Source organism: Hyperolius riggenbachi, chromosome 2, assembly GCF_040937935.1.
Source record: "Hyperolius riggenbachi isolate aHypRig1 chromosome 2, aHypRig1.pri, whole genome shotgun sequence".
Classification (NCBI taxonomy): Eukaryota; Metazoa; Chordata; class Amphibia; order Anura; family Hyperoliidae; genus Hyperolius; species Hyperolius riggenbachi.
Genome location: NC_090647.1, coordinates 463,330,569 through 463,351,075, shown reverse-complemented (window position 1 = coordinate 463,351,075; position 20,507 = coordinate 463,330,569). Strand labels below are relative to the sequence as shown.

General features: G+C 45.0%; 1 protein-coding gene across 1 annotated transcript in view; it reads right to left on the bottom strand.

The window, feature by feature from the left end:
- SPAG5 (sperm associated antigen 5) overlaps positions 1–20,507 on the bottom strand; it is a 99,677-nt gene that overhangs the window by 66,887 nt on the left and 12,283 nt on the right. Inside the window, exons 5-8 of the mRNA XM_068270157.1 lie at positions 14,299–14,479; positions 12,878–12,997; positions 2,138–2,230; positions 1,135–1,269 (exon numbers count right to left, since the gene is read on the bottom strand). Coding sequence (XP_068126258.1) covers positions 1,135–1,269; positions 2,138–2,230; positions 12,878–12,997; positions 14,299–14,479 — 529 coding nt within the window. The remainder of the gene's footprint in view (positions 1–1,134; positions 1,270–2,137; positions 2,231–12,877; positions 12,998–14,298; positions 14,480–20,507) is intronic.

Here is a 20,507-nt window from a genome sequence, read left to right as displayed (position 1 = left end):
AACATTAGAATGTCACCAGAAATACTGTCATCTTGTGAACACCACAGTCAGAATATCCAAAGTCCAATCCAATTGGTATTGTTTATTTGCCTGACATTTCATGGCTTGTGATAGAGGCTACGATACGAAACGTACAGATTCAAAAGGAATAAAGCGTCTGAGATGAGATTCAGCAATCCAATCCATACAGATTTCAAACGGTGCTAAATAAAGGAAGGGTTGGACTGAAAAGTCCTGATGTGCATGACGGCAGACCGATGGGTCAACAGGTTAAACCGAGACTAGAAATTTTGCTTTGAGCCTGAAGTTAGGCTTTCATGGGTCTCAGCTTTCCTGAAAGAGCTCACTAGCAGTTTAAAAACACACGATTGGTTCACACTATGGCCAGGGGCCCCGGACCTCTCTCACTGGCCGGGGCCCCAAGGCAAACACGTGATACCTGGAGGGGAGTGCAGGTGGGCCTGGACCTCTCGCACCCAGGCTCTGGACCTCTCACATCCAGAAAACCCACCAACACTGCCTCCATACTGAATGCTAAATTCAACACACACAAGCAATAGAACACAGCAGTACATGCATCCAGCTACATTTGAAATTGGTGAGCAGGTGCTCGTCAGCCAATCAGGATACACTGTCATACACCATGTGAGAGGTCCAGAGCCCGGGTGCGAGAGGTCCAGGCCCACCTGCACTCCCCTCCAGGTATCACGTGTTGGCCTTGGGGCCTCGGCCAGTGAGAGAGGTCCGGGGCCCCTGGCCATAGTGTGAACCAATCGTGTGTGTTTAAACGTTTTCTTTCAGCTCTAGGACATGGCGGACAGGTGAGCGGTTAGGGAGGGATGCCTGCACAGGGCGGTCCTGCTAGCGACGCAATCTTGCGATGGCGTCCAACTGAAGCCTCCCACCTGAATGCTAATGGCTGCTAGATATGGTATGGCAGGTAAAGGGTGTATGACAGTGCATCCTGATTGGCTGACGAGCACCTGCTGACCAATTTCAAATGTAGCTGGATGCATGTACTGCTGTGTTCTATTGCTTGTGTGTGTTGAATAGAGCTCACTAGCAGATCTCCAGTCAGGTGTACAACTATTACTAACAATTAAAATGTACACATCTGTTACAATGTGTCTTTACCGCTTCTTTTGCAACTATAGCCTTTTCCATTCGCAATTCCATTTCACTTTTCTCTGCGAGATGCTCTTTAATTTTATCGCTCATCTTAGACAGAGAAGTCATGTAATCATCAACAAGGGCTTGCATACACTTCACCTGAAATAAAACATAAAAAAACTAATCTCAAACTGACAGAAAAAGAACAAAAGCAACATTTATTTTGCCCAGAGGTCAAGCCTAGGTAAATTCCATATCCTACATTAAAAAAACAAAAAAAAAAAAACAGTATTTAAGGTGATGCTGTACTTTAATTTACCCTGAAGTGTGGTTAAAATGTTTATCTACAAGCCCATATCAGTAATGGCAATACCTGATCTAAGGACCCTTTCCTACTTAGAAACGCAGCACACTATATTAGGGGAAACCAAATTAGAGGTACAAGATGTAGTAGGTCAAAATTATTAAAGCAGCACAATAGTAATTAGGAGCAAGGTATTATGGGTAATTTTTTATTTTTTGCTTAATGGGATGATGGGTAATCTGGAATTTCCCATTAGGCTCTGTAATATAATATAGATATTATCAACACTTTCAGCGAAAGGTCTTGTTCACCACATTATAAAAAAAAAAAAAAAAAGGGTCACTGTACTGATAAAATGCAATTTTCATAACAGTAAAGGTGTGTATCCATATATGGATATATGGGGACCTGGAGAGCCTGGCAGGCAGTGCACAACTCCACAGATTTTCAATAGATTTCAGCAGGATTTGATTCCTCTCAGAACAGATTTCATCCGAGAGGGATCTGATGATTGAATCTAGTGACTATTTATTATTGGTGTTATTATCCACCTTAAGTGGACTAAAGATCTAGCCTTAGACCTCTAGGTCTGAAAATATTTCTGTGTGTTTAATCCTGGCAGCAAGGTTTACTGAAGCTTTAAAGTCACTGAAATCCCAAATGAACAGTACTTTAAGAAGATCTGTCATTTTGAAAGAAACACTTAACAGGAGAAGGTCTTACCTTCTGGTCCACGTCAGCTTTATCCTGCTGTGCCGCCTCATACAGGTTAGAAGCAGCTGTGACCATTAAATCCGCTTCACCCTTGTACGATGCCTGCATAACAAAAATCACTTGTTACCCATTTAAATGCCCATACTGTAAGACAGTACATTTAAACACGTTAAAAACGCTTTAGATTTGCATTACACTTTCTGATGAATACCTAAGTATGTTGATTGATCCAGTCTCAAGTTGTACAGAGTTTGCAAGCCAGAATTATTAACATCTCATTGGCCATCTTAACCACTTCCCGACCGCCCAACGCACAGAGGCGGCCGGGAAGTGGACCTCGCAAGGACCGCCGCATGCACAGAGGCGGTGGTCCTTTTACGGGCATGGGCGGCGCGATCGCGTCATTAGTGACGCGATCGGCCGCCGGGGACTGGCTCCGCCCCCCTCGCACTGTAACCCGCCGGCCGTTCGGAAGCGCCGGCGGGTTACTAGCACCCGGATCGCCGCATACAAAGTGTATAATACACTTTGTAATGTTTACAAAATGTATTATACAGGCTGCCTCCTGCCATGGTGGTCCCAGTGTCCGAGGGACCACCAGGGCAGGCTGCAGCCACCCTAGTCTGCACCCAAGCACACCGATTCCCCACACCCTGCCCCCTGATCGCCCACAGCACCCCTCAGAACCCCCCCACCCCTGTTTGCATCGAATCACCCCCCTAATCACCCATCAATCACTCCCTGTCACTATCTGTCAACGCTATTTTTTTTATTAGGTCCCTAACTGCACCCTGGGGACTCCTGATCACCCCCCACCCCTCAGATTCCCCCCAGACCCCCCCCCTGTGTACTGTATGCATTTATCCCCCCTGATCACCTGTCAATCACCCGTCAATCACCCCCTGTCACTGCCACCCATCAATCAGCCCCTAGCCTGCCCCTTGCGGGCAAGCTGATCACCCACACCAATAGATCGCCCGCAGATCCGACGTCAGATCCACTAATTACCCATCAATCACCCCCTATCACCACCTGTCACTGTTACCCATCAGATCAGAGCCTAATCTGCCCCTTGCGGGCACCCAATCACCCGCCTACACGCTCAGATTGCCCTCAGACCCCCCCTTATCAATTCGTCAGTGCAATATTTACATCTGTGCTTCCCTGTAATAACCCACTGATCACCTGTCAATCACCTGTCACTGCCACCCATCAATCACCCCCTGTCACTGCCACCCATCAATCAGCCCCTAACCTGCCCCTTGCGGGCAATCTGATCACCCACACCAAATAGATCGCCCGCAGATCCGACGTCAGGTCACCTTCCAAGTGCAGTGTTTACATCTGTTCTCTACCCTAAACACCCACTAATTACCCATCAATCACCCCCTGTCACTGCTACCCATCAGATTAGACCCCTATCTGCCCCTAGGGCACTCAATCACCCGTCCACACCCTCAGAACGCCCTCAGACCCCAGCCCTGATCACCTCGCCAGTGCATTGCTTGCATCTACTCCCCCCTCTAATCACACCTTGAGACACCCATCAATCACCTCCTGTCACCCCCTAGCACACCTGCCCATCAGATCAGGCCCTAATTTGCCCCCTGTGGGCTCCTGATCAATCGGCCAAACCCTCAGATCCCCCTCAGACCCCCTTCCGATCACCTCCCCAGTGCATGGATTGCATCTATTTTCCCCTCTAACCACCCCCTGAGACACCCATCAATCACCTCCTGTCACCCCCCCCCTAGCACTCCTATCCATCAGATCAGGCCCAATACAACCTGTCATCTAAAAGGCCACCCTGCTTATGACCGGTTCCACAAAATTTGCCCCCTCATAGACCACCTGTCATCAAAATTTGCAGATGCTTATACCCCTGAAGTCATTTTGAGACATTTCCAGACTACTCACAGTTTTGGGCCCGTAAAATGCCAGGGCGGTATAGGAACCCCACAAGTGACCCCATTTTAGAAAAAAGACACCCCAATGTATTCTGTTAGGTGTGTGACGAGTTCATAGAAGATTTTATTTTTTTTCAAAAGTTAGCAGAAATTGTTTTTTTCACAAAGTGTCATTTTTCACTAACTTGTGACAAAAAAAATCTTCTATGAACTCGCCATACTCCTAACGGAATACCTTGGGGTGTCTTCTTTCTAAAATGGGGTCACTTGTGGGGTTCCTATACTGCCCTGGCATTTTAGGGACCCTAAACCGTGAGGAGTAGTCTAGAAAACAAATGCTTCAAAATGACCTGTGAATAGGACGTTGGGCCCCTTAGCGCACCTAGGCTGCAAAAAAGTGTCACACATGTGGTATCGCCGTACTCAGGAGGAGAAGTAGTATAATGTGTTTTGGGGTGTATTTTTACACATACCCATGCTGGGTGGGAGAAATCTTTCTGTAAATGGACAATTGTGTGTAAAAAAAAAAAAAAAAAAAACAATTGTCATTTACAGAGATATTTCTCCCACCCAGCATGGGTATGTGTAAAAATACACCCCAAAACACATTATACTACTTCTCCTGAGTACGGCGGTACCACATGTGTGGCATTTTTATACACCCCAAGTACGCTAAGTGGCCCAAAGTCCAATGAGTACCTTTAGGATTTCACAGGTCATTTTGCAACATTTGGTTTCAAGACTACTCCTCACGGTTTAGGGCCCCTAAAATGCCAGGGCAGTATAGGAACCCCACAAATGATCCCATTCTAGAAAGAAGACACCCAAAGGTATTCCGTTAGGATTATGGTGAGTTCATAGAAGATTTTATTTTTTGTCACAAGTTAGCGGAAAATGACACTTTGTGAAAAAAACCAATTAAAATCAATTTCCGCTAACTTGTGACAAAAAAATAAAAACTTCTATGAACTCACCATACTCCTAACGGAATACCTTGGGGTGTCTTCTTTCTAAAATGGGGTCATTAGTGGGGTTCCTATACTGCCCTGGCATTTTAGGGGCCCTAAACCGTGAGGAGTAGTCTTGAAACAAAAATGACCTGTGAAATCCTAAAGGTACTCATTGGACTTTGGGCCCCTTAGCGCAGTTAGGGTGCAAAAAAGTACCACACGTGGTATCGCCGTACTCAGGAGAAGTAGTATAATGTGTATTGGGGTGTATTTTTACACATACCCATGCTGAGTGGGAGAAATCTCTCTGTAAATGGACAATTGTGTGTAAAAAAAAAAAAAAAATCAAACAATTGTCATTTACAGTGATATTTCTCCCACCCAGCATGGGTATGTGTAAAAATACACCCCAAAACACATTATACTACTTCTCCTGAGTACGGAGATACCACATGTGTGGCACTTTTTTGCAGCCTAACTGCGCTAAGGGGCCCAAAGTCCAATGAGCACCTTTAGGCTTTACAGGGGTGCTTACAATTTAGCACCCCCCAAAATGTCAGGACAGTAAACACACCCCACAAATGACCCCATTTTGGAAAGTAGACACTTCAAGGTATTCAGAGAGGGGCATGGTGAGTCCGTGGCAGATTTCATTTTTTTTTGTCGCAAGTTAGAAGAAATGGAAACTTTTTTTTTTGTTTGTTTTGTCACAAAGTGTCATTTTCCGCTTACTTGTGACAAAAAAAATAATATATTCTATGAACTCACTATGCCTCTCAGTGAATACTTTGGGATGTCTTCTTTCCAAAATGGGGTCATTTGGGGGGTATTTATACTATCCTGGAATTCTAGCCCCTCATGAAACATGACAGGGGGTCAGAAAAATCAGAGATGCTGGAAAATGAGAAAATTCACTTTTTGCACCATAGTTTGTAAACGCTATAACTTTTACCCAAACCAATAAATATAGGCTGAATGGGTTTTGTTTTGTTTTTTTATCAAAAACATGTTTGTCCACATTTTTCGCGCTGCATGTATACAGAAATTTTACTTTGTTTGAAAAATGTCAGCACAGAAAGTTACAAAAAAAATCATTTTTTTGACAAAATTCATGTCTTTTTTAATGAATATAATATCAAGTAAAAATCGCAGCAGCAATCAAATAGCACCAAAAGAAAGCTTTATTAGTGACAAGAAAAGGAGCCAAAATTCATTTAGGTGGTAGGTTGTATGAGCGAGCAATAAACCGTGAAAGCTGCAGTGGTCTGAATGGAGAAAAAGGCTCTGGTCCTTAAGGGGGGGGGGGGGGGGTAAAGCCCACGGTCCTCAAGTGGTTAAAGAGACTCTGTAACAAATTTTTGAGCCTTATTTCTTCTGTCCTATAAGTTCCTATTACTGTTCTAATGTGGTCTGTCTTACTGCAGCCTTTCCTACTTGCACTGTCTCTGTAATAAATCTTATCTCCTTTCCTCTGTTGTGTCTGTCGGGTTGAGGCTGGAATGTGTGGAATGTGCAGCATTGGCAGAAGCTTTACACACCCCCTCCAAGCTCTGCATCAGTCACACAGTAAGCTAGGTCTCAGCCTATGATACTCTGGTTAGAAGCCAGTCTATTGTTTGTAAACACTGCCTAAAACTGTTAATTACAAGCCAGGATTGCAGCAGGGAGTGGCAGAAACAGCACAGAGGGGCCCAGGAGAACATAAGGAATAGAATGGTATGCTTTTTATTGTAATAATTTTAGAGTACAGATTCTCTTTAAGTCCATACCTTGGGCTTATGAAGACAATTCAGAGACCCTAATTTCAAACTATGGCCTTAACCTCCCTGGCGGTATGTAGTTTCTAAAGCTGCGTCCGCGGGAGGGGTTTTTTTTTTTTTTTTTTTTAAATTAAAGTTGTGGCTGGATAGTGTAATGATTAAGGGCTGACACAGGAGACCTGGGTTTGAATCTCGGCTCTGCCTGTTCAGTAAGCCAGCACCTATTCAGTAGGAGACCTTCGGCAAGTCTCCCTAACACTGCTACTGCCTATAGAGCGCGTCCTAGTGGCTGCAGCTCTGGCGCTTTGAGTCAGCCAGGAGAAAAGCGCGATATAAAGGTTCTGTGTTTGTTTGTATCCTTTGTAGCTAGCACTAGGCTAGCTACCATTGTCCCCCAAGTCCCCCGGGAGCCTTCTGATCCCCCCGATCGCCGCCGCTATACGTTATCTAGCCGCGATCCCGCAAGAGCCACAGCCTCCCCAATGAGCTTCAATTGTCGCTATGGCGACGATCGGACATGACGTCATGTGCAATCCCGATCCTCCCCATAGTGAAGCCTGGAGCTGATTGGAGAGGCTGCGCCATCGCAGGATTGGGGGTGGGGGGAGGGGGGGTGGGGTAGGGGGTACGTATAACGGCGGCGATCAAAGAAGAGCGGAGGGACTTGGGGGACAATGGTAGCTAGCGTAGTGCTAGCTACAAAGGATACAACAAGTTTTATTCAAAACATACCTCCCGGGGAAGAGAAATCCTCTGGAGGCGGCTACCCCGAGTGTAGGTTGGGGTTACCACCAGGGAGGTGAAAAAGCTCAGTCGAAAACATGGATAGAGGCACCCTATATGGTATGGCTTAAGGTGGGTACACACGTCAGATAAAAGTCTTTGGAAAATGAAAGATCACAGACCAATGTTACCCCCTTCCTTGTAGTATGAGGGCATACTCTACACAGTCTATTCTATGGAGCTGAACTCCTCATCAGATAAAAATCTTTGCAAGATGCTGTACACATGCAACAGATCAGTATCTGCAAAAGATCAGTTCCTGCAAAATGCATTCATAGTTTATGATATCTGCAGATCTCGTACACACCTTGTTTAACGGAAAATTATCTGCAGATCAGATCCACCAGGATGGATCTTGAGATCGGCAGATAATTGTCTGATCTGCAGAAGAATGTCCGTTAAACAAGGTGTGTACGAGATCTGCAGATATCCTAGACTATCAATGCATTTTGCAGGAACTGATCTTTTGCAGATACTGATCTGTTGCATGTGTACAGCATCTTTGTGTGCAGCAGCATGCAAAGATTTTTATCTGATGAGGCGTTCAGCTCCATAGAATAGACTGTGTAGAGTATGGCTCTCATACTACATGGAAGGGGGTAAAATTGGTCTGTGATCTTTCATTTTCCAAAGACTTTTATCTGATGTGTGTATGCACCTTTAGAGAAATGGGGCTCTTAATCTCAGGATTGTGGGTTCAGGCACCCAGGAATGAAAGTTTGGTAAAGTATCTTTTTAAATTCATGTACTTCAGATGACCAAAGCTGTTAAATATGTATTATGTTACTTCAAGATTTCTTATAACACTGTTCTATGCAATTTTGTATATTACTACAAGAATAAATTTTTATACAAAAAAGGATCTTCGTCCAAGATTTATTTTAATGGAGATATCTGTGATACTACAAATACACATTGTTGGTATGACAGTGGCTATACAGGTCCTTCTCAAAAAATTAGCATATTGTGATAAAGGTTATTATTTTCTGTAATGTACTGATAAACATTAGACTTTCATATATTTTAGATTCATTACACACAACTGAAGTGGTTCAAGCCTTTTATTGTTTTAATATTGATGATTTTGGCATCCAGCTCATGAAAACCCAAAATTTCTATCTCAAAAAATTAGCATATTTCATCCGACCAATAAAAGAAAAGTGTTTTTAAAACAAAAAAAAGTAAATCTTCAAATAATTATGTTCAGTTATGCACTCAATACTTGGTCGGGAATCCTTTTGCAGAAATGCCTGCTTCAATGCGGTGTGGCATAGAGGCAATCAGCCCGTGGCACTGCTCAGGTGTTATGGAGGCCCAGGATGCTTCGATAGCGGCCTTAAGCTCATCCAGAGTGTTGGGTCTTGCGTCACGTAACTTTCTCTTCACAATATCCCACAGATTCTCTATAGGGTTCAAGTCAGGAGAGTTGGCAGGCCAATTGAGCACAGTAATACCATGGTCAGTAAACCATTTACCAGTGGTTTTGGCACTGTGAGCAGGTGCCAGGTCGTGATGAAAAATGAAATCTTCATCTCCATAAAGTTTATCAGCAGATGGAAGCATGAAGTGCTCCAAAATCTCCTGATAGCTAGCTGCATTGACCCTGCCCTTGATAAAACACAGTGGACCAACACCAGCAGCTGACATGGCACCCTAGACCATCACTGTGGGTACTTGACACTGGACTTCAGTCATTTTGGCATTTCCCTCTCCCCAGTCTTCCTCCAGACTCTGGCACCTTGATTTCCGAATGACATGCAAAAGTTGCTTTCATCCGAAAAAAGTACTTTGGACCACTGAGCAACAGTCCAGTGCTGCTTCTCTGTAGCCCAGGCGCTTCTGCCGCTGTTTCTGGTTCAAAAGTGGCTTGACCTGGGGAATGCGGCACCTGTAGCCCATTTCCTGCACACGCCTGTACGCGGTGGCTCTGGATGTTTCTACTCCAGACTCAGTCCACTGCTTCCGCAGGTCCCCAAGGTCTGGAATCGGTCCTTCTCCACAATCTTCCTCAGGGTTCGGGGTCAGCTCTTCTTGTTGTGCAGCGTTTTCTGCCAAACTATTTCCTTCCCACTGAGGTGCCTTGATACAGCACTCTGGGAACAGCCTATTCGTTCAGAAATTTCTGTTTCTTACCCTCTTGCTTGAGGGTGTCAATGATGGCCTTCTGGACAGCAGTCAGGTTGGCAGTCTTACCTATGATTGCGGTTTTGAGTAATGAATCAGGCTGGGAGTTTTTAAAAGCCTCAGGAATCTTTTGCAGGTGTTTAGAGTTAATTAGTTGATTCCGATGATTAGGTTAATAGCTCGTTTAGAGAACCTTTTCATGATATGCTAATTTTTTGAGATAGGAATTGGGGTTTTCATGAGCTGTATGCCAAAATCATCAATATTAAAAACAATAAAAGGCTTGAACTACTTCAGTTGTGTGCAATGAATCCAAAATATATGAAAGTCTAATATTTATCAGTACATTTCATTATTTCCTGTACTTTATCACAATATGCTAATTTTTTTAGAAGGACATGTACAGCCCATCTGACCTACTCTAGGAGAACTGACGCTTAATTGAGTTTAGTATTCTCCTCAGTTGGTTCACCTATTTCATATAGTGTCCAACACTAACAACATACAGTAGAAGGATGCAGCAAATTATTCAGGTAACCCAATTTTAAGTCATTTATCCTAGTTTCAGCATCAGAAACACTTCCTAGATCTATATCTTGCTATGTAACCCCGCCCTCCCAGAGATGTCACAAAGCCTACTCCTCCCAGTGTAGGCGTTTTATTCTGTTATATTTAGTAAAGTTTCTTTTTAAGTCTACTTCTGCACTGCCATCAAATGCATGCATCATAATAGGGCTTCAGAGTGTTTTGGAAATTTTACATTTCACATTCTGCCTGCCCATTACCATGACAGAGCTGGCAACATAAAAACCACCATCAGAAAGCACCATGGAGTTATGGAACAGAAATATACACTTGCATGCTGAAACAGGGTAATAACTATTTATGGGGATTTTTATGCTATAAATTACCAAGGTTATTCCAGTTCAATGCTTGGTAAATAACACTTCAGAGTTCTCCTTTAAAGGGAAGGTTCAGGGACTATCTGAAAAAAATAAAAATCCCCATCCACTTACCTGGGGCTTCCTCCAGCCCGTGGCAGGCAGGAGGTGTCCTCGGCGCCGCTCCGCAGGCTCCCGGTGGTCTCCGGTGGCGCGCCCGACCTGGCCAGGCCGGCGGCCAGGTCGGGCTCTTCTGCGCTCCAAGGCCCGGCATTTCTGCGTCCCACGCCGGCGTGCTGACGTCATCGGACGTCCTCCGGGCTGTACTGCGCAGGCGCAGAACTACTGCGCCTGCGCAGTACAGCCCGGAGGACGTCCGATGACGTCAGAGCGCCGGCGTGGGACGCAGAAGTGCCGGGCCTTGGAGCGCAGAAGAGCCCGACCTGGCCGCCGGCCTGGCCAGGTCGGGCGCGCCACCGGAGACCACCGGGAGCCTGCGGAGCGGCGCCGAGGACACCTCCTGCCTGCCACGGGCTGGAGGAAGCCCCAGGTAAGTGGATGGGGATTTTTATTTTTTTCAGATAGTCCCTGAACCTTCCCTTTAAGTAGTGTACATATACTGTATTTTTGGACCAGAAGACTCTTTTTCTCCCCCAAAAGTGGGGTAAAAAAAAAGAAGTCACTGCATCTTATAGTGCAGTGTTCTCCCCAGGATCAATCAGCCGGAGCGCCCGGGTAAGTTTAATTACCGCCCGGCTGGTGATTTGCATGCCCCGCTGTACCGTGCCCAAGTAAAATAAATTACTGCCCGCGGCTGATGACGCTGTCAGCGACGAGAGCGGCTCGCGGTGACAGGGAGCCGCTCGCTGACAAGTGCCCGAAAGCTGCTTCTCCTCATGCGCATGAGATCTCGCGTTATTCCGCGAGCTCGTGCATTGATTGGCTCAGCGCATAAGAGGCGTGACCATTAGCGCTGGCTTTCGACTGCAGAGCCATGTGTCTGTGAGCTGTGCAGAGTGAGACGTCTATTGAGACAGAGGTACGGCGCACAGTTTACTGACGGCTGAAGCTGAATCAGCTACATTTATACATTTATACAACATACATTTATCAGTCAGTGTCCAAAAGGGCCAAGTGTCATTTGCAGCCACTGTACGGAGTAAATGCAATAACTACCACTCAATTCACTAAAGCTGCAGTTTTAACTAAAGTACTTCCAAAACCTGGGGGGCAGGGGCTGATAATACTATTAAAACACATTCAGCTACAAAAAGTACTTTTACATAAAATAGATACATGTCATTTGAATGGAAATTCATATATATCACAGCCTGCAGATTGTACGTACGTGCGTAAATCATATCCATGGTCAGCCAATAAACATCACGTATGAAGGTTATAATGTATTAAAGGAAATGTCCTACAAGTTAAAGAAATAGGTTTACTACCTCCAGTCCCTGGCAGCCTTCCTGTGCCCTTGCCAGAGCTCTGGTGTCCCGGGATCCCCTCCGTTGGAGATGCCGACCTCGCCAGATGGAGTGTTCTGCGCAAGTGCAGTACTGCCAGACTGGCAAGGTCGCCATCTGAAACGGAGGAGATCCCGAGATACCGGAGCTGCGGCGAGGGCACAGAACGACTGCCAAGGCCTGGAGAAAGCCCCAGGTAAGTAGATCTTTGTTTTATAACTCTCTGGACATGTCTTTTAATAAATGATTATATGTGGCCCCTGCACACTATCTTCAATATCCCACGACCAATGCAACTGAAAACTAAACAGTAAAAGTGGACAGAGATAGAGAGACGAGCATACGCTATGCTGCGGTAGGGCAGCATAGCGTGCTCTGGTAACTTGAGCAGGCCACCAAATTTCCCCGTGCCGACCCACCCGGCTACTTTTTCATACCACCCGGCTGGAAAAAAATTCTGGGGAGAACACTGTAGTGCAGGGAATTCCTGACTTGTGAACGCCTGTCAATACGAACCTCCAAAACGCCGCAATGTCGGAGATTCCCTGTACTGTGCCCATGCAGAGGAGGACACCAGGGGACAAAAGGAGGACACAGGGAGACACAAAGGGGCATAGAGGAGGACACAAGGAGGACAGAGCCAGACACATGGGAGACAGAGTAGGACACAGGGAGACAAGATGTACTACGGGGCAAGAGGTACAAAGGCAGCATAATCCACAAGATGCCCCTTCAACATGGATGCACCAAGATTAGTATACATTAGTTCCCCTGGTTTTTGTCCTCTAAACCTAGCTGCATTTTATGGTCAGGAGCGTCTTCTAGTCCAAACAAAATACGGTAAGTCACAGCTTATACCTATATCAGAAACCACTTACCAAGGATTCAGTAGCTTCTTTAAGAACTTTTTGTAAGTGCTTCTCCTGCTCGTAACAGCATTGCAATGATTGCAGTTTACTCAGAGTTTTTAAATACAGACTGTGGTAATACTTTTCCTCCTAAAAGACATACAGCATACACAGATTAAATGTCAGGTTTGAAAGCACGGCAGTACAGCATTTGTGTTCTGATCTTGTGCAAGGCATGAATGACTTGCATCTGCGTATTTTTCTCAGTTGCAAACTTATGTATTGTCTCCTTGGCTTCTAACACAAAAGGAGCGCAGACCATACAGGAAATACTGTAGCTTCTTCCTAACCAGGGATTTTTATGGTAATTTTGTGCAAATGTATATAGCCTGAAAATGGATCATCTGAATGCAGCTGCCATTGCATTTTTCAAATTCTATAAGTTAGAATAAAATGTCCATCAAATTTGCACCAACTAGAATTAACATCTCACTGACCATCCCTATAGATGACAGGCTGGGATCACTCAAAAGGACAGAGGAGTAAATCCAGAGTAGGACACCAAGGGTATTAATAATGCCAACATTTGTATAGCACTTTCCTGTTGGACTCAAATGCTTAAAGGGAACCTAAAGTAAATACAAAAAACAGGTTTAACTTACCTGAGGCTACTACCAGCCCCCTGCAGCTATGCAGTCACTCTGCGATCTTCCTGTCACCCGCAGTGCCTCCCTTTCTTCTGGATGCACAGCCCCAGTATGCGCAGTATGAGGAATCTTCTACTGAGCATTGAACAAGGACATGCGCCCAGGGCCACGCAGGCTCAGTGGCCATCCATTCGCCGAGTTGCCTGAATTGAAAAAGGGGCGCTGCGGGTGACTGGAGGATCGCTCAGTGACAGTGCGGGCACAGAGCGGCTGTAGGGGGCTGGTAAAAGCTCCAGGTAAGTTAAAATGGCTTTTTTTTTTATTACTTTAGGTTCCCTTTAAGCTACAGCCACTAGGGCAAGCTCAGTAGGCAGTTGCAGTGTTAAGGAGTCTTGCCCAAGGAGTTCTTACTAAATAGGTACTGGCTTACTGCATAGGAAAAGCCGGTGACCTAACCAGTAAACTATCCAGCCACTATCCGGAAAAAGGGAATGGGGTAAAACATGTTAGTCCTCAGTTATTTCACCCTAATAAATTTGCATGTATGCAGATTCTAGGGAAGCGGTCCAACAGCAAGATTTGTCCCTCAACCAAGGCGCTGACCACTCCAATGAAAGCGGGAATGAGCATTTTTATCCTTGTCTTTCCTCTGAATTAAGGTGCAACGAGACTCAAGAGCTTGAACATGACAGACATGTCCTTTTCAGGTTAGGCATCTACAGAATACAATGGATGGTTAATCACATCACAGAATTGTTATTTTGTGACCCAGAACCCAGCTGAAAGTTAGTGCAGCCCACTTACCTTACTGTCATGGGTAACAAAGGTCTGTGAAGAGACATCCCTCTGCTCAGACGGTTTAGAAGAGACGATTTGTTGCCAGCCTTGAATTTGCCTTGAAAGAACTTCAACTACAATCAATGTTCCTTCTAACCGACTAATCAGTTCTTCCCGAGAAGCATTGCAGAAGGATTCTTTTGAAAAACTAAAAAAAAAGCAATTAAGATAGATAAAATACCTGTAGTACAAGCAATCCTTTAAAGTGGACCTGAACTCTTGCACAGGACAGAACAAAAACAAAGAAATGCACCCGGTGTGTGTGTATTTAAAGTTTAGACTGACCAATTCCCCCCTCATCTGTCACTAATCAGCAGTGTAATTTGATCTCTCAGCTGCCTGCCTCGGAAGAGAAGCTAATTTGTAAACACAGGATGTTATCCCTATGTCTGCTTCCATGAAAGCAGGAAATAGAAACACTGCCGATCTAGTGCAGGATTTGTATCAGTTGTAACAAATATTTTTTTTCTTTAAAAGGTTATTATGCTGTTGCTTATCTTTTTAGAGCAGAGAGGTAGTTCTGAGTTCAGGTCTGCTTTGAAGAAATAAAAATAAGGCAGATTTTGCAAGCTTTCTTTCAAAACATAGCACTCGTGCGTCATGTGCAGTCATCCACTTTCTGAATAACTGATGCTGAACAAGTATGCAGATCTCGTGTTGACTCTCCTGGGTCATTGGCTTGTTGTACTCAAACTACTGAAAGCAAGATGTGGTGCAGAAGCCTTAAAACAGGTTGGTAAAGACATGATCTTGCTATATTTAGTCAGACGACTACTCACTTTGCCAGTCTCTGCACCAGACACATTTTCATCAGAAAAATATCCATATCTTTCTGCATATCATTAGCTGGGGCAATGGCTGGCAGCTGAATTAAGAAAATTAACCATGCATTGGAGGTGTAGAGGGGGGGGGGGGGGTTAAGTTGCCTGGCTGATCAGTCAGATTTCTAAGAGAGGTGAAAAAGAATCCAAGGATCACCACCAAGACCATCCTGGTGAATCTGGGATCTGCTGGTGGCAATGTCTCAAGACAGACAGTCCAACAGAGACTGCACACTGCTGGGTTCCATGTATGCAAATAAGGCACACAAAAGCTTGCTTGGCCTTTGCAAATGGCTCGTCTGGACACAGAAGAATACTTCTGGTCTTCTGTCTTATGGTCAGATGAAACAAAAAGCCAAACTTACCTCGGGTAATGTCTTTTCCAGTAGTCCGAGTGACAGCACCCCTCCTATGAGACTTGTCTCCCTCCTAAACTTTGGACAGGAAGCTAGAAGATACAAATTTGCATAATAGGCAGGCAGGAGTAGTATATAAAGATGTTACCCACCAAAGGTATCCAGTTATAAAAAAAAGACACGGACAACATATGCTGCTGAAACAATACTTTAATCATCCCCTCTAATAGGGTGGGCCGGAGGGGTGCTGTCACTCGGACTACTGGAAAAGACATTACCCGAGGTAAGTTTGGCTTTCCCAGAACGTCCTCCTGACAGCACCCCTCCTATGAGACGATAAACAAGAACATTATACACTAGGGAGGGACTACTGCCTGCAACACTTTTCTTCCAAATGACAGATTAGTATTGGCTAATAAGTTTAGTCTATAATGTTTCACAAACGTATTTTGGCTGGACCAGGTGGCCGCTCTGCAAATCTGCTCTATCGAGGCGCCTGCCCTCTCTGCCCAAGATGTTGATACGCCTCTTGTGGAGTGAGCTTTAATTGAGGTTGGTAAAGGTCTCCCTTGAGCCCGATAAGCCGCAGTGATAGCTTGTCTGATCCATCTTGCAATTGATGGTTTAGAGGCTTGCCTTCCTTTGAATTTCCCCGCAAACAGCACCAACAAGGCATCTGATTTTCTCAAAGATACAGTCCTTTCAAGATAATGAAGGATACACCTTCTAACATCCAAACAATGAAGTTTCTTCTCCTTCTCATTCGTTGGTTTATCACAGAATGATGGCAGAAAGATCTCCTGAGATCGATGAAATTTTGAAGACACTTTAGGAAGGAATGCAAAGTCTGGACGCAGAGTAATCCTATCCTCTGAGATAGTACAATAAGGTTGCTTAATGGATAAGGCCTGAAGTTCGCTGACTCTCCTGGCTGTGGTGATTGCCAGAAGAAAAGGCCGTTTTCAACGTCAGAAGTTTATCCGGAATCTGATCCAGAGGCTCAAAGGGATGTTCACAAAGACTCTGCAACACGATATTCAAGTCCCAAGGAGGCACCTTAGATATCACCACCGGCCTGAGACGTTTAATTCCCTGAAAAAAACGAAGAAAAAACTCCTGAGCTAATCTTCTTTCTAAATATACACTTAAAGCTGCTGTCTGAACTTTAAGAGTACTGGCACTTAATCCCATGTGAAATCCATCCTGAAGAAACTCCAGAGCTGAGGCGGAAAGTGTAGGATCATTATCCTTCCTAGTACACCATTCACAGTAAATGTTCCATGTTTTTTGATAAATCTTCCTCGTAACCTTCTTGCGGGATTGTATTAACGTCTCAGAAAGTCCATCCGAAAACCCCTTAGATTTCAGGATTCCCCACTCAATCTCCATGCTGAAAGGTGAAGGCGCTTGAGGTCCGGGTGAAGAACTGGGCCCTGCGACAACAGATCTGTTCTGAGTGGAAACAATATTGGTTGACATATTGCTAACTTCTGTAACAGAGCAAACCATGGTCTTTTCGGCCAGAAAGGTACTATGAGGATTACTTGTGCTCTGTCCTGCATAATTTTGTTCAGAACCCTTGATATTAGAGGTATTGGAGGAAATGCATACATCAGGTTCAACCTCCACTCTATGGAGAAGGCGTCTATCTGCCACGGATTGTCCTTTGGATACAGGGAGCAAAAGTTTTGACACTTTGAATTTTGCCTCCTTGCGAATAAGTCTACTGCAGGAATGCCCCATGCCTGACTGATCTGAACAAATACTTCTGGATTCAGAGACCACTCGTCCTGTAAAATCACTGACCTGCTGAGATAGTCTGCCACAACATTGCAAGTCCCCTTCAGATGAATCGCTCTGATGGAAGATAAGCTGTTCTCTGCCCAATGCAGAATTCTTGCTGTCTGAGACCACAACCGAGGACTTCTTGTTCCTCCCTGATGATTCAGGTAAGCCACTACGCTGCTGTTGTCGGACCTGATCAGGACGTGACAGTGATTGATCTGATCCTTGAAGAATTGAAGGCCTCTCCATACTGCTTCCAGTTCTCTGCTGTTGGAGGATCGTCTTGCCATCGTACTGGACCACTGACCCTGTGCCGGAAGAGAGTCCATGTGAGCGCCCCACCCCCATGTACTGGCATCCGTCGTTATGATTCTTTGAACTGGAAAAAACCACATGCGACCTTCTGACAGGTGAGACAGTTCCTGCCACCAGTTTAATGACACTTTTACACTGTATGGGATCAGAATCTTCCTTTCTAGGGCTGAAATAGTCCTGTTCCAGCTCCTTAGTATCCACAACTGCAGGGTCCTGACATGGAATTGACCCCATTGTACTGCAGGGAAGACTGAGCTTAACAGACCGAGTAATGCCATGGCTTTTCTTATACTGATGGCTCTTGATTCCTGAAAAGAAAGAACAGAATTAAGTACTGCCGAAATTTTCCTTTCTGGGAGAAAAACTCTTTCTTGGCGGGAGGAAAAAATAAATCCCAGATATTCCATAGACTGGCTGGGTATTAGTGCAGATTTTGACCAGTTAATTAACCAGCCTAAAGACTCTAGACTGTCAATGCATGATTTAACCTGATCACTTACAGACTGCAAAGAATTACCCCAAATTAGTAAATCATCTAGGTAAGCAATGATGTTAATGGATCTACACCTTAAGACTGCCAATACTTCTGCCATCACCTTTGTGAACAGCCAAGGGGATGAAGCTAGCCCAAAAGGTAACACATTAAATTGGAAATGTCTTACCTCTTCTTGAAGGTAAATTGCAAATCTTAGGAACTGCTGGGACTCTAGATGGACTGGCACATGCAGGTAGGCATCTTTGAGGTCCAGAGAAGCTAGAAAACAGTCTTTTTGCAACAGGGTTATTACAGAATTCACATTGTCCATTCGAAACTTCCTGTATTTTACGGCCTTGTTCAACCCCTTTAAATTTAGAATAAATCTGAAGGCTCCCTGAGGCTTTTTTATCAGAAAAACTGGTGAGTAGAACCCTAGGCCTCTCTGGCAGGATGGTACTTCTCTGATCACTCTTTTCTCCAGAAGTGAAGCCACCTCCTCCTGTAACGCCTCTCTTTGGTCTGTTGACCTTGGCTGCGGAGTTACCACATACTGCTGGGGTGGGGGATATTCGAATTCTATTCTGTACCCTTCCAATATTATTTTCAAGAGCCACTGACTTGTGAACCGCTGGCACCACCTTTCGTAGTAGTGGGAAAGCCTTCCCCCTACTGGAATACTGGCGTCATTGCTTATTGGGTTGGTTGGGTCGGGGAAAAAGAGCCTTCCCTTTTTGGTTTCTACTTGGAATCCACTTTTTCCTAGGTGGGATCTTTGCCTCAGGTTCCCTGTTGCCACTGCGAGTTGGGCCCTTGTACTGAAAAGCTCTCTTTCTTGTAGGGAAATTTTTCTTATAGTCTGAGGTTCTTTCTAGCGTCTGGTCTAGCTTTGAACCAAATAACAGCTCACCTTCACAGGGTAAACCACATAACTTGGAGCGAGACGAATTGTCCCCCTGCCAAGTTTTCACCCATATTCCTCTCCTTGCCGAGTTAACAAGGGCAGTTGTTCTGGCTGTTAATTTAACCGTATCATCCGCTGCATCTGTTAAGTAATTAGTAGCATTAAATAAATTCGGAAAGTCCTCTAAAATCTCTTCTCTGGGCACCCCCGAAGCTATCTTAGACTGAGTCTGCGTGAGCCAAGCTTTAAGGGATCGTCCCACTGCCGTGGATGCCACTGCTGGCTTAAATGTTAAAGATGCTGACTCCCATGCCCTACGCAACAGATTGTCCATCTTTTTATCAATCGGGTCTTTTAAATTGCCAAAGTTCTCAAACTGTAAATCGGATCTTCTGGACACCCTTGAAAACGATGGGTCCAGTTTGGGAACCGGCCCCCAGAATTTTTGATCATCAGGACTGAAAGGATAACGACGAGAAAGAGACTTGGGCCAAAACGCCCTCCTTTCAGGGTCATCCCACTCCTTCCCAATCATTGACTTTAGAGAGGAATGGACTGGGATGAAGCAATTCTGGGGTTCCGCCAAACTCACGTACATCTGATCCAAGGGGGTCAAGGATTTTCGCTCCACTGTTATACCCATAGTGCTCTGCATAGCAGACAACAAGTCCTTCATTAAGTTAGGTGCAAAGGCGAACTTCTGAGGAACCTCTGGGTTCTCCTCCTCTTCTCCAGAAATTTCCTCTAAAGATGAAATTTCTCCTTCCTCTCCTGATAATTCTGAATCCCCTGACTCATTATCCTTCCTTTTACGCTTAGCTGCAATTTGATGCGGTGAAGAGGGAACCTGTAAGGCTTCCCCTAACTGACTGGGCCCCTCAATCACCAGGGCTGGAGGATTTCCGTCTAAAGGAGCAGATATAGTACCAGTAACAGAGGCTGAAGTAGAAGGAACTGCAGACTCCGCCAATGCAGAATCCTTTATCTCTTTAATGGCCGAGGCCATCTCAGACCGCATCCACCCCATCAAGTCCTTAAACACCACTGGGGATTCCTCTTTGACTACTTTCTCTCTACATGACTGGCAAAGTTTCTTTGTAGAGGAAGAATAGAAGCGTGAGTTACACATAACACAGCGTTTCTCAGTTCTGCCCGAAGCTTGTCCACCTTGAGTTTGCTGAGATACCGATTTATCCTTGTCTTTATCACTTTTAGAGGGTTTAGGCTAAAAGAGAAATAAAAGAGACTATCAGCCTTACAAGGTGGACCCAGACACTTACAAACAGCCCTCTCAAAGCCTGATAACCTTTAGCTAACCAGAGAGGGGATAGCGCCAGACTCCGCAGAAGTCAGAGGAGAAGGGCCTACAGCGTCCTCCATGATCACCGACAGCAATGGTGATCGTGGCTCAACATATACATATATATATATACCCCTCGGAATTACCTGCAGCTGAAGTCAATTCTTTCCCCGCCGCGGCCCCTGCCGCTGCCGTCAGCTGACACGTCATGCGGGACGCA